The following is a 13,116-nucleotide window of genomic DNA, read 5'->3' on the forward strand; positions in this document are numbered from 1 at the left end:
GTTCCGTGGGATCTTGAAAGCATCTGACTTCAAAGAGATGCAGAGGAGTACAACTAAAATCAACAGGGCCATGAAGGCCTGCCCCTCCCAAGTTCCTGAAAGGGCCTTATACAACACATCTTTGGCAGATAAATCCAAGTGGCCTGAATTTCATCAGTACCGTTAGCTTCACCACTACAAGGGATACTCGGTTCTGCTGTGAACCCCAGTGTGAACTGCATGTTTCACACAGATCAGTGCTGACATTGCTGAAGAGCAAACCTCTTAAAAATTTTTTTTGGAAACTTTGAATGATGTTCAAGTATTTCTGAAACATGAACACACACAAAAGAATGACCACGCAGGCTCCCGCACTCTTCACTTTCTGACCCCAGCTCTCAGCCTAATCTCTTCTATGTCGCATTTTTCCACCACCTTTTTTTCATTCTGAAGTTGGGTGTTTATAATAGAAACACAGAAGCTGTAGCTACAGCAAATCTGTTGGGCACTGCTGTAACTGAAACCTTTTAAAGCCAAATGTTTTGGAAGAGCTTCTTGCACTTTTTGTTTTAAAGAACATTTTTGTACTTGTTTGTTCAAACTTGGTCTCTTCAACGAAGGAATGTTCTCTGGCTCCTTTTCAGCATGCATTAGTTCAGTGTCCTGTTAGCTTGAGGAGCTGAATCATCAGCTGCTCATGTGTTCACGCTTTAGCCGGGAGTTCTTCCAGAACAAAAGGTAAATTTTTTTATTTTTTTATTTTTTTTTTAATTGGAAAGAAACTGCATTGGTTTTTTTTGAGTTAGAGTAAATGGTGTTTTGCTCTTCAGTAGAAAAATGAGCATGTATTTTCAACACAACCTTTCAGAACATCTATAATCTATAAAAGAAAGTTTAAAACATATATCCTTGTTAACCTATAGAGATTGCTGACTTGGTAATTTAATTCTCCGCTCACTCCAGTGATTACAAGGAACAACTCCATATAGCATTGCAAAATTGACATAATCCAGACTTCGACTGCATATCTGACAGATGGAAAACTGATATAAAAATGCCTGGCCTGGAAAAAAAAAAAGCTGCTGCTTAGAATCCTCTTTGCAAACCAAGAATATCTATACAATTAAATGACACAGCCAGGATACAGGACATTGGAGCCATATCATCAGCTTGTGTAAATCAGTGAAGCTATGCTGATTTACACCAGATGATTGTAACTTTGCATTTGGTCATGATCTTTCCAAATACCACTACAATATTCAACATTTTCCTTTGTCAGTAGCTTTTTTCGCTCAGCCTGAGTAGTTGCCTCAAATGATTTGTGTATCTAAGGACAAGAAGGAATTAGAGAGCTTGGGCAGACTATAAAGTTGGCAGATTACATTAAATCAAGCACTAAACCAAACAGATACTATCTTTTTGCCGGAGAGGTAACATTAGTTTGTCCAAGATTAGGATATTGTGACCAGAAAATGTCTACCAAAGACCAACACCCAAAGTGCACTGAAACATCAGCAAGTATGACTTTGCTCAAAACCATACCCAGAAAACCCACAGAGGTTATCTAAATTCTGGATGATCTGAATGTGCAGTTACTTTAGCGTGAAGTACCAGGCTGACTCACTCGGTTGGGAAACATCAGTTGACAATTTTCTTTCTCCTATTACTGTACCAGATCCAAACTAGAACTTCATCCAAAACAGAAATAACTGTCGTTTTCCATGAGAGATAGTATAAAAATGATAACTACATAAAAGCATCATTTAAAAAACGATGTTATCTGGGTATTTTAAAATCAATTAAAGCCCCCTGTTACCACAAAAGAAAAAAATGTAAAACGTATTTTCCTTGTTCTGACCACGAAGGCAGTGATGTATCTGCAATTCCCTAACCCTTCATTCAGGGAAAGCTATCAGCCATCAATCAGCTAAAGCCAACATACGGCAGAACAGACACACAGACCTTTCTCGCCCTCACATATATCATGGGAAGCTGTTTCTGCGCGGACAGTGCTGCAGAAGGCAACAGGACGCGAGGAGCTGCTCCAACAGAGGCGCTGCTCACAGCGCAGCCTGGACCTTCCCTTGCCACGAAGAGTGGTGCAGCTTCGTTCTCCCACCCGTACCTCCGAAGATACACGCTTTCATCCCCAAAGTGCCTTAGCTCGCAACGTGATGAACACCTCTCAGGTTTCTTTTATTCACTCATTCGTTCCCAAGCAGGGGTGCAATCATGATTAAAGTCAAGCTTTTGGTGTGGGGCAGATTTATAGCACGTATTTTATTTTTGCCCTTTGCTTCTGAACACAGGAGTACCCCAGTCATGACTCTCTTAATCAGAAATGTACTTCTGCATGTTTTAGGCACCCTTATTGCAGTAGAATCCCCACACATTTGTTTCCAAAGATTAAGAGCGGAATTTAGTTTAGAAAAATGAATTCCCTATTACTCATCCTGTACCATGAACAAAGATCATTGTCAAGCATCACTGAGAACACAGTAGGCGCTGACACCAACATGGAAATTGCACTGATATTAATCAGTGAAATATAGAGCAAAAATAATAATAGAAGAATGCAGACTTTGTATTTCTCTTTTTCATATTTACTAGGGTCTTAAGTCCAATTCTCAGTGGCATAAAACATCACATGTTTCCTTCTGTTGTTCAGAAACTCAAGAGAGCAACCTTGTTTCTGGGTCTACCAAAGGTTTTCCAATCACATCTTGCCGATGTTATCAGTTACTGAATTTGTTCGTCACTGCCATGGTGTGACTACACTTGTTCTTGATATTTTTTTACAGCTTGAAGAACTTGCAGATGAAAAGTAGATATTTCATATACACCACTTATCAATGTATAATTTTTTCCCCAGCAATGCAGAAGTCAGAACTGTTTACAAAAACTAGATATCCTAAGGCATGGTCTGAACACAGGAGAGCAACCTTCAACATATACATGTTTCATATCATTCCACAAATAAGAAAACTGCTTTGAAGTTAATATCAGCTCTGACTTACCAAGGTAAATCAAAATATCATTATCCCAGTTTTAAAGAAGTTACTGAATCCTTGGATAGCATGTTATACAAAATGCTATTTAATTTTCACATTACTTTTTTTCCTTTTCTATTTGAGATTATAGAGACATAATGAAATGCAAAGACTACAGCAAGCTACTTTGATAGTCAATATGCATTTCTTTACAAAGACAGGCAGAGAAAACTGCAACAGAGAAAAGCAGACTGTACCATGCTGTTTGTAGATAGGAGGTTTCCTATAGATGTTATCTTTTACGCCAGTGTCTGAGGAAGAGGAAAGAGAAAGGAAAGAATAAAAGAGTAAGCAAGCAGTTCAGACCATGCTGCTCTTGTCTCCTCTCAACAACACTAAAAATGCAAACACATCAGCAAAGACAATGAATTCATTCAGTGGTTTGTCATTCGCTGGTTATTACAAGAGAATGAAGCTTTATCCATCATATTTATATATTTAAAACAATAGCTATACCTACGTATGCAGTGTAATCCCCTCTAAGTCCCTCAAAACACTTTAAAACACCTTGAATGGCATCCATTTGCTGAAAAGTAGGTGGTTACATCTGCACTACCAATGTATACTTCATAGACAACAAAGAGAAACTGGCTACACTTGTTACTACTTAAAATAGAATTCCTATATGCGTACAACAGACTACTGTAATAGTCCCACTTGAAAAGGGACTTTCTCTATTAATTATGAAGAAAGTGTACATGTTCAGATATAGATGTTTATACTGGAAATGTCCAATATTCTTATAGGAAATCCTATAGTTTCTCTATATTTTGAATTGTTGTCCTGGTTTCAGCTGGGATAGAGTTAATTTTCCTTCTAGTAGCTGGTACAGTGTTATGTTTTGGATTCAGTATGACAAGAATGTTGATAACACACTGATGTTTTCAGTTGTTGCTAAGTAGTGTTTAGACTGAGTCAAGGATTTTTCAGCTTCTCATGCCCAGCCAGCAAGAAGGCTGGAGGGGCACAAGAAGTTGGGAGGGGACACAGCCAGGACAGCTGACCCAAACTGGCCAAAGGGGTATTCCATACCGTGTGACGTCATGCCCAGTATATAAACTGGGGGGAGCTTGCCTGGGGGGATTGCTGCTCAGGAACTAACTGGGCATCTATCGGCTAGTAGTGAGCAATTGCATTGTGCTTCACTTGTTTTGTATATTCCAATTCTTTTATTATTATTGTCATGTTATTATTGTTACCATCATTATTATTTTCTTCCTTTCTGTTCTATTAAACTGTTCTTATCTCAACCCATGAGTTTTATCTTTTTTCTTGATTCTCGCCCCCCTTACAGAAACATGAACCCCAGAAGCTAAACATAAATAAACATACTATTCCACTGAGCAGGTAGATGTACTTAACAGTCAAAAAGCTAAACAGTGCGGACATAAATTTAATGTGCTTGTTGACTGAATGTGAACTTGAAAACAGGATAGTACATATGCAAAGACACAGCCACAGTGAGCTTCCCAGAGTTCTAAAGTCTTCCAGGTATTTTTAAAGTCTATGTTAATATGACTCTTTAATTCAGAGAGTAGATGGATAAGGAAAAAACCAAAACCAAAACCCCCTTCAGCCTTCCCTCCCGCACACAAATTGAACAGACCTATGCAGCCATGGCACTATAGATAATTGTATCTTTGTAGGCTTAATAACACTTGTTACCATGTGCCTCCTCTAATTATACATAAGCACACAGCGTTCCAACTCCTTTATTTCTCAGACAAAGTTTAACAGGTAACAGATTTTCACTTATCAGACATTTTCTTCTCTTGCAGTTCAAAATTCACAAATCAATGCAAAAAAAAAAAAAAACCAACCAAAAAAACAACCATTCAGAAGAGTACAGGTGCCAGCAATTGAAGATCAAAAGCTAAGCAGTGAATGCCTACCTGGAATATGGAAATGCCTAGGAGCCTGCTGATAGACAGAAGGTGAAGATTTGCTGTCTGAGTACATGGATAAGCTTGGAGTGCTCCGACCACTTTCACTGCCTCCAAGGGGAAGAGCAAAGAAAGCAGATAAAAGAAAAAATGGAAAGCAAAGTAGAGTATTTCAAGCATAAAAGCTTGTTCAGAATGACTTGTTAATCCAACAGTTTAAATATATGGTTCTTGTAAACCCCATTATTTTTCAGCACAGTGTATTGGCTTAGTCTTCAAACAGCTCATCAATAATGAATATCTGATAGATAATATAAGATTAAACTGCCCCACTTTGAAACAAAAGCTTCTGTTTTAACAACACTTTAATCAAGAAAATGCAAGGATAAGAACATCCACAATCTTGTAATGTGTTTTGCATAGCCTTAACTGAATAATCTAACAATCAAGTTTTTTAAAAGCTTAATGCTATGGCTGATGGCCTGCCCCTGAAACCAGTAATGAAATCGTTCAGTAGTGTTTCAATTATCTCAAAGCAGGACTAGACCAAAAAACAGATGTTATGGTTAAGTCAAATATTCCTGCATATATCAGTGACAAAACCAGATGCGGAAATTTGGTTCTTAATTGCAAACTTTTCCCACAGGTAACATGCCACAGCATTTTTTATTTATGCAAACAAGGTTGGATTATCAAGTCATGGATCTATAATGCCATAGTCACTTCACCAAATTTCAAGATATACATAGGATTGATCTGTATTCATTTTTCCACTTGTTTTGTAAAATGATCATTAGGTGCCATTCATTTCTTCTTAGCTTATTTCCCCGAAGCACACTCTATGGCATTATAGTGCTGCTTGGCAAACAAAAAAGTAAAGCTCTACTTTTTTGGGACTTGTAAAATCCTATTAATTTACAGCACTGTTAAGCAACTAGAAGCCAAACATGACATTTATCCTGACATAAAATGGTTGTTAATTCGCTGTTATTGTTTTAGTGTGGATGGAGCACGTATTTAATGGCTAGTAACAATGAAATTACAGCAAGTTTTTTTGGGGTAAGGAAAGTGCAGGAGCTCAGAGCACTAGATCTGTAACAGAGTTCTGCCTTCAGGTAGGGGAAGTTTTATAACCATAAAACTACTGGATTACCGTAGCTGTCTAGGCCTTGCCCACGGAGGTGGTCTCTGCCCCTGTTGACCAGCAGTGGATGCATGGTCATCGGTCTGTCACCAAAGTCAGCCTTGACAATGCACCACTGAAGCCAACTGGGTAGTGCCACTGAGTTCAACAGGAGCAGAAACAGGCCAGACGAAGTCAGCAGAGCGCGCTGTGTATCTCATGACGACACGCTAACTAATCCGTTCTAAATTTTGTGTGTTATTTTCACAGTTGGTGAAACATTAAAACTCAAGAACTATTCAGCTGTTACCACTGTGCACTCAATAACAGTGATTTCTCGTTGAAAAAATGTAATCTGAGCAGTTGAGAAAATGAAATCGCAACCACATGTGCTAATAGCCTATGGTCCTTCCAAAGAGTAAGGGAAGAATTATGGAATTACTAAAATACTGGTGCATCACGACCAGCTTGCCCTCAAGTTGTCCTCAAACAAGGAACCAGATGGTTACTCAGTTTCTTGATTCCCACTTTGCTCTTGGAAGGAAAGAAGCGGTGACAGGTTTTCACTGCACATTTATTAATTCCCTCTTTCTTTACTGCTTGCTACCCAGATGCTTGGCCATCCCTACTAAATGGAAGAATCCTCAATGTCACTCCCAGTTTGAATGCAAAGAGTAGCGGTAGATACTTATTTAAGTAAGGTCCCTTACAAGTCCAAAAAAACTTAAAAATCTTGTAATGTCATTCATTCAAATGTGATGTTAATACTGGAATTTTTTAATTTAAAATGAAAAGGAATGTTTTCAAGTGATTGTCACAGTGTATTAACTCCTCATTTACTTAAAAATTATTAAAAACATACATTCATATATGACCTGCATGAATAATCATTTCACTGAGCAGTGACTCCAGGGTGCTGATATTGCACACACATAGTCGTTCTTCAGGGACAGGGTAGAGTGTCAGTTGAATCGGGAGGAAGCACTGATTAAGAGGAATAACATGTAAGAAAACAGGATGCAAGCACAAGTACCAGGGGACAGCAAATCTGCAAACTGCTCGATGCAAGGATCATCTGTGTGGATCAGTTTGCAAAGCCAACACCACTAACTTGCTTAAAAGGGAAGAATTAAGGATGAAATGAGGGAAAAGGTTCTTCTTGCAGCCCATTTGTACAAGCTGATGCACATTCAAACTTTAATTCCACCACTGATTTGGACAAACACAAGAGTAGGCATATTTCACATTTTGCATACAAAAATAAATATTTAATAATAAAGCAACCTGAAGACCCATGCAGAAAGTTCATGTGTAGGAACTACAGACAGTCATTTAATCTAGCCTATAATTAAAATCTCTAAAATGAGACTTTGCCAGGAATTTGTCTCTTTCAAGTTTTGCATGGCATACACTGAAGAGGAACTTCAAATAAGGTCTCAAGAGAAAATACAACTACCAGAGAGAACGTTTTCTAAAACTTTTGGTTTTGTCTTCTGCCATAGGCAGCTGCAAGCTGTGGTCTGCTCTACTGGTCAGTGCAGAGCAAAAAACCAGAATCATGAACTCTTCCCTGGATTTTGTTTAACTTGGAAAAATCTGGAAAGGTTTACTTTGAACTTGAGTGTCAACCACAAAAACTTCCTTGTGTCTTTTGGCTGCTGACAGGGCAGGCTGCTCTTTTAACCTTGTTTGTGTGAAGCCAACTGACCAGAGCTCAGACCATGCTCCCTTTCCAAGGTATTGGCAGGAAAAGTAAAACACTGTTTATACCTCCTGCCTAGTCAACTTTTATCTTATCTGGGAGGATGGGAAATTTGATAACAAGTTACAGTAAGAGCTGTCTAAGTTCGGGAGTGAACAACAAAGAGATGCCACTGGCCGCATGAGAGAGATGTCAGAGCCTACTCCCGAAACTGGATCCTTTAATATCTCTGCACATGGTGCATTAAGCTAGGCAAAGGTTTTTGAAGTTTGATGACTAATTCTTTTCAAGCTTTCGAAGGCAAATAAATGGGCTTTGGAAGCTGTGCTCCTGCACTAAAAAGGCAAGATACTTTCCACCACGTTTTAAGTAAGCATTTTTGAGCAGGACTCAGCACGGCCGGTATGCTCACTGACCCCATCACCTCAAGAGGGAGAGTTACACCAAGAGTAGGTACTTGGAATATCACACCCTATGATTCGCAAGGACATGAACTGTGAAGCTTTCTTGAAGTGAGGCTGTCACAGAATTTATTCTGAAGACAAAAGTCCTTAAAAGAGCACAACCAAATCATTTGTCTGCATGATAAAGAACAGCTCATCCTCTTGCACTTCATGGGAGCTAGACTACAATACACTGAAGAAAGGACAGGAACTCAGTAATTATATTTTTTGCTGGAAAAATGATGAACCATGTCATTCTCAGGAAGAATATGATGCTAACTCAGTGAAGTCAAAAGGAAGATTCTGTTTTAATTTCCCTAGGGTAGTAACGTTTCTGTCTCCCGGAAGCTTAAAGAAATATTTTTTATGACGATTGTGGAGTGCTCATTTTACAAAGATTAATTCTAGTATTATTAAGCAGTGTATTATTTTTGGATTTAATCAAATTTTTTAAAATTAGTTTGATTTCACCTTGCTAAAACTGAAGTGGCAACATTAACCTCGGTCTGGATACAAAGCAGCTGTTGGTACAGTCCTATTCTTCCCACACTAACCACTTTGAAGACAAAAAAATAGCACATTGACACCCTCAAAAGGCTTCTCCGGATAAGGAAAAAAATACAGTCTGCAACTCAGAAAAGAATTCAGAGGCCTTGAAGAGGATCACACAAATCTGACTCCTTTTGGACTGAGACGTTAACTCAGTGTAAAACGGTGGATAATCTATACAACCTCTGCAGGGCTCAAGATTACCTATATAGGAGAATTATAAACAGACTCGCCTGCCTCACAGGAGCACTGTGAGGCACTGTAAGCTACTGCTTGCAAAATATTTTAGCTCCTTGATAAAAAGTGCTGCAGAATTGCAAAGTATTATAATTTTGATCACACTACTAATAACTGTTTGGGCATAAGGAGCTGCCACTTGAAGATTTCTTCCTCCAAACAGCAGCACTAAGTAATTGCTGCTGCTCTGAGCAACAGCAGGTACCACTGAACACAAACTCATTTTAACAGGAGTGCTGCTAAGCAACTGCAGGCGGGCTTTCAAATAAGAGCTTTCCATACAGTGAAATCGTGCACTGCAGCACACGAAAGAGGTTTCCCGTACTCAGTACATCAGGTTGGATAATATCATCCAAGTTTAGAGGACAGATCAAAAAACTGTTCAAGCAGTGCCTCAGAGAATGCCAGGGTGTGTGCCAGCCTTCCAAGAAACATGACGGGCTTGTGGTTGCGGGAAGGGGCTTTGCAGGCAGACTTTAAAATGGCAAAACCCAGATTAATCTCATCAGCTTTTGCCTCCAAAGTTTTCTCTTGGGGATCGTATTTGGAAGACTCAAGCCTGATTCTGTTCCTGTTTATACCAGTGAAATTCAGCTGTCTTTGGGCAGAATTGTTTCTGGAAGGGCCCAATGAAGATGCATTAGTTATTTTTCCGAAGGCAATGAGTGCCTGCTATTCACTTGAGTTTGCGAGTCTGGTTCCTGCAGACAGTCACTTCCTTTTCTGTAATGGTTACAATGGCAAGAACAGTTTTGTTTCATTAAACCAAACAGTACATGTGAGTCAAGGAACAGGCATTGAAAATGTTTGCCATTCATGTCTCCTCCCTGTTCATATTGCTACTAGGGAGGACAGACTCAGGGGAAGACAGATGTGGTAGCTGAATGTCTTCTTTTTCTGACATTTAACTAACTAGCTAATAAAAAATAGCCTTTGCCTCAAAGGTTCTTGGCATTTCTCGGTACTGTCTCACATCCACAACATGGAGGTCATTAAACTTTAATATCCACTGCAAAAAAAATTAATGGCAAGGAGAATATATTCAGTTACTCTGTTTTATAATACATGGCACAGATTATTTGCTAATCAGTGCAGCTATATTGATTTAACCAGCTTATCTGGCATAAGTTTTGGTAATGATACAAATAATAGGAAGAATATCTAAATGTACGTTAGAAGGTCAGATAACTGATCATCCCGTGTTGGATCCAATGTATATTTATTTAGCATCACCAAAATAGGGTAAAAGTAAACTGTAATGTAGAATAAACAGACTTTTAAATTATCCCCTCCCTCATTTTCATTATAAAAGCTAATTCCTTCCCTCCACCCCTTTGAAAGACACTTAACACTCACTGAAAGAAAGCAAAAATAAAATAACCCATACCCACTCAGTTCTTAAAACTAACACAGTACATCAATAAAGCACTTGCACAAAATTAAGACAAATTTTATCCAAGTGGAAGCCATGCTTGCACAGACATAAAAGTGAAACACATCTGAATAAGTCTACAGTATCACAGCACGGTTTTGCATTCCTGGACCTTACCTTTGAAGAAAGGGATGTAATGATGTCTGAATGTAGATGTAGGGCTTGGGTGTTGGGGCAGGGAGATGCAGCTACTGGTACCAAGACTGTGAGTACCAGCTGGGGGCAACAGAGAGTAAGTGAAAATAAACTATTTAGTTCACTTACTGAAAGCCACAAATTACAACGCCATCCTTTTTTTTCAGGAACATTTTCCTCCTGATGCTTAGAAAACATATAGTTTATATTTAAGACTTCACCTTTCTCTGGTTATTGCTAAAAACATCACGGTGGCCATACTACGCAGTTGGCCAAGGGACACAGGCTTTCCGCAGACAGGAAGAGTATCATATAAAATGCTGATAAAGTAACGCATCAGAAAATATTCCAAAAAAGGCACCACAAAAAGCAGAGCTGCACTCAGGGAAAAATCTGCATATTCAAAAGCTGCAGGAGGGGATGATATATGCTCATAATGGATCTAATGAAATGAAATGGGGAGAGTCTTGTCTCTGCTGAGAACTGTGCTATGAGTGGGTCCAGTTCTCACTACCATCGGTGCACACTGGCAGGATTTAGTTCACAACGCACCAGGGCACTCAAGTGCATGGCTAATTTAAGCATTTGAAGAAACATCCTGAAGTTATTTGAGCTCTGAAAGTTAGACATGTGATTAAGTACTTCGAAAAACGTTCTCAAATGTCATCTTTGTTTGCTTTATTGTAATAATGTCCTGATAACATATTTCAGAGGACTAATGGCAATTATTAGAGGTGGCAATTATGATGACGATCTTCTAAATTTTCAATGAAGCTGTAAACCATCAGAATTAATTTGGAATTTCTTTTGTCTTTCCTCCTTGCTTTAACAGTGTGCAGCTAAGCTTAAGCATGACACAGCTGCCAGAACTTCAGCAGAGACTAATCTTTCGTTTCTTTAATAGATCTTTGATACTCAATCTCATTTCCACTCGTCAAAGAGTTTATGTAGTACAAATATTCAATTCCTGTAAAAACTCTTTCTGTTACCCACGAAATTTTCATTTCCACTGGAAAGATTAAGAACTCCCAATTTTCCAAACTAGTTAATAATTATAATGTATCCCCAATTAAATTAAAAGACCCCAAGAAAATAATATAAATGCTCTGTGTTTCCCACCCAAATGATGAACTGGAGAAAAATCAGAATGAATTTTGAGTAATAGAGTTGACTATTTCCAAGTATAAAGCTCTGTATAGTGCCCAAATATGAATGGACTTTTGTAAGGGACTTCCACACAAAGATCAAAAGGAGGCGATCCCCTCTCTTGTGTGACAGAAGCACCAACACAGCTGTTACTACAGCCCAAAGCTGCAATAAACATTGCTGCAAGCTTCTCAACTAAAGCAACATGGCCTTCAAAATCCAGCCATTACAACACTAGTCACTCCTCCAGCTCTCGCACTGTGGAGAAGAGACGCGGACCATAACCCTGCGGTACAAGAAGGGATACGAAGTCACTCGGATCACCCTCTTGGCATTGTGCGCGTTCACTGCTACCATGCCGCACCTTGAAAGAGCTATGGATTGAATGTGTAGCTTCAGGCAGGATGGGACCAGGATTAAGTCCTTTAAACTGTTCTCTCTTCTGTTTACGGATACGTAAAATCAATCTTTCTAGATGCCTGTTTTTGTTTTCTTAGATGCTCATTCCTGAAGCGCTTGTTTCCCTTCTTCCCATGGGACTCTGTCCACAGTAAATAAATCACTGCAATGAACTGCTACTCCACCTTAAAACCCTGTCCACTGGAGTCTACCCTACTTACAACATAAGACAAAGTAGTGGAAAAATCTAGAGAACAAATAAGGCTGCTTTTCAATTACCTGGTCTGCTGTAGTGCTGAGGAGAATGGGAGGTTGGAGTGTAGCGACCATAGCCCAGTGAGCCAGCAGAGCTAGGGCTTGACGTCCTGTACTGCTTGAAAGATCTGTCATCTTGGTCACCCTGAGAGGAAGAGAGGAAATATACGTCACTAGGGAAGAGAAATAATTTCCGAAACAGGAAGAACGTGCCATTCTGCACGTCCGTGCCACGTAGATGGAAGTCGATGCCTTCGTAACACTCCATGCAATCCCAATGAAATGAGGTGGCTTTCAGCCGTAAGCACCTCCACCGCAGTGTGACCAAAAGAGCTCTGCCAAGTATCAGAGAACGGTCATGTTCCCAGGAAAGTAAGCACATACATGAATTTAAAGTGACAATATAATTTGAAAAGAACATAACACTGTAGAAGTGTTGTTTCAGGACAATATAATTCACTGAACATACACAGGTGGTGGAAGATGAGATGAGGTTAGCGTGATAGTACCGTGGTCACTTTGTACCCATACAAATGGATGCATAATGGTTACAGGCAACACAAAAATCAGCATTTGTTGGCTTCATTACATCAGAGAAACAACTGTGTGTGCTGTATAAATTACGCGGCATACCATATTACAACACCGTCATTACTAGCTAAGTAACAGATATAAACGCTCATATATAGCATTAGCATTAATACTGCAGCATTGTGCAAATTCATACAACCCACTTCCCACTAAACCCTTGGCTTCAACCACTTAAAACCACGTACACCCATT

General features: G+C 39.2%; 1 protein-coding gene across 8 annotated transcripts in view; it reads right to left on the bottom strand.

The window, feature by feature from the left end:
* ABLIM2 (actin binding LIM protein family member 2) overlaps window positions 1–13,116 on the bottom strand; it is a 144,027-nt gene that overhangs the window by 26,897 nt on the left and 104,014 nt on the right. For 4 of the 8 annotated variants that reach the window (XM_049797926.1, XM_049797930.1, XM_049797927.1 and 1 more), the window contains 3 exons: window positions 12,358–12,478; window positions 4,922–5,023; window positions 3,227–3,280 (listed from right to left, as the gene is read on the bottom strand). In XM_049797926.1, coding sequence (XP_049653883.1) covers window positions 3,227–3,280; window positions 4,922–5,023; window positions 12,358–12,478 — 277 coding nt within the window. Of the gene's footprint in view, window positions 1–3,226; window positions 3,281–4,921; window positions 5,024–10,515; window positions 10,615–12,357; window positions 12,479–13,116 lie in introns of all 8 variants that reach the window. The other 4 variants (XM_049797929.1, XM_049797928.1, XM_049797933.1 and 1 more) reach the window with 3 other exon arrangements.

This window comes from Accipiter gentilis, chromosome 3 (assembly GCF_929443795.1).
Source record: "Accipiter gentilis chromosome 3, bAccGen1.1, whole genome shotgun sequence".
NCBI lineage: Eukaryota > Metazoa > Chordata > Aves > Accipitriformes > Accipitridae > Astur > Astur gentilis.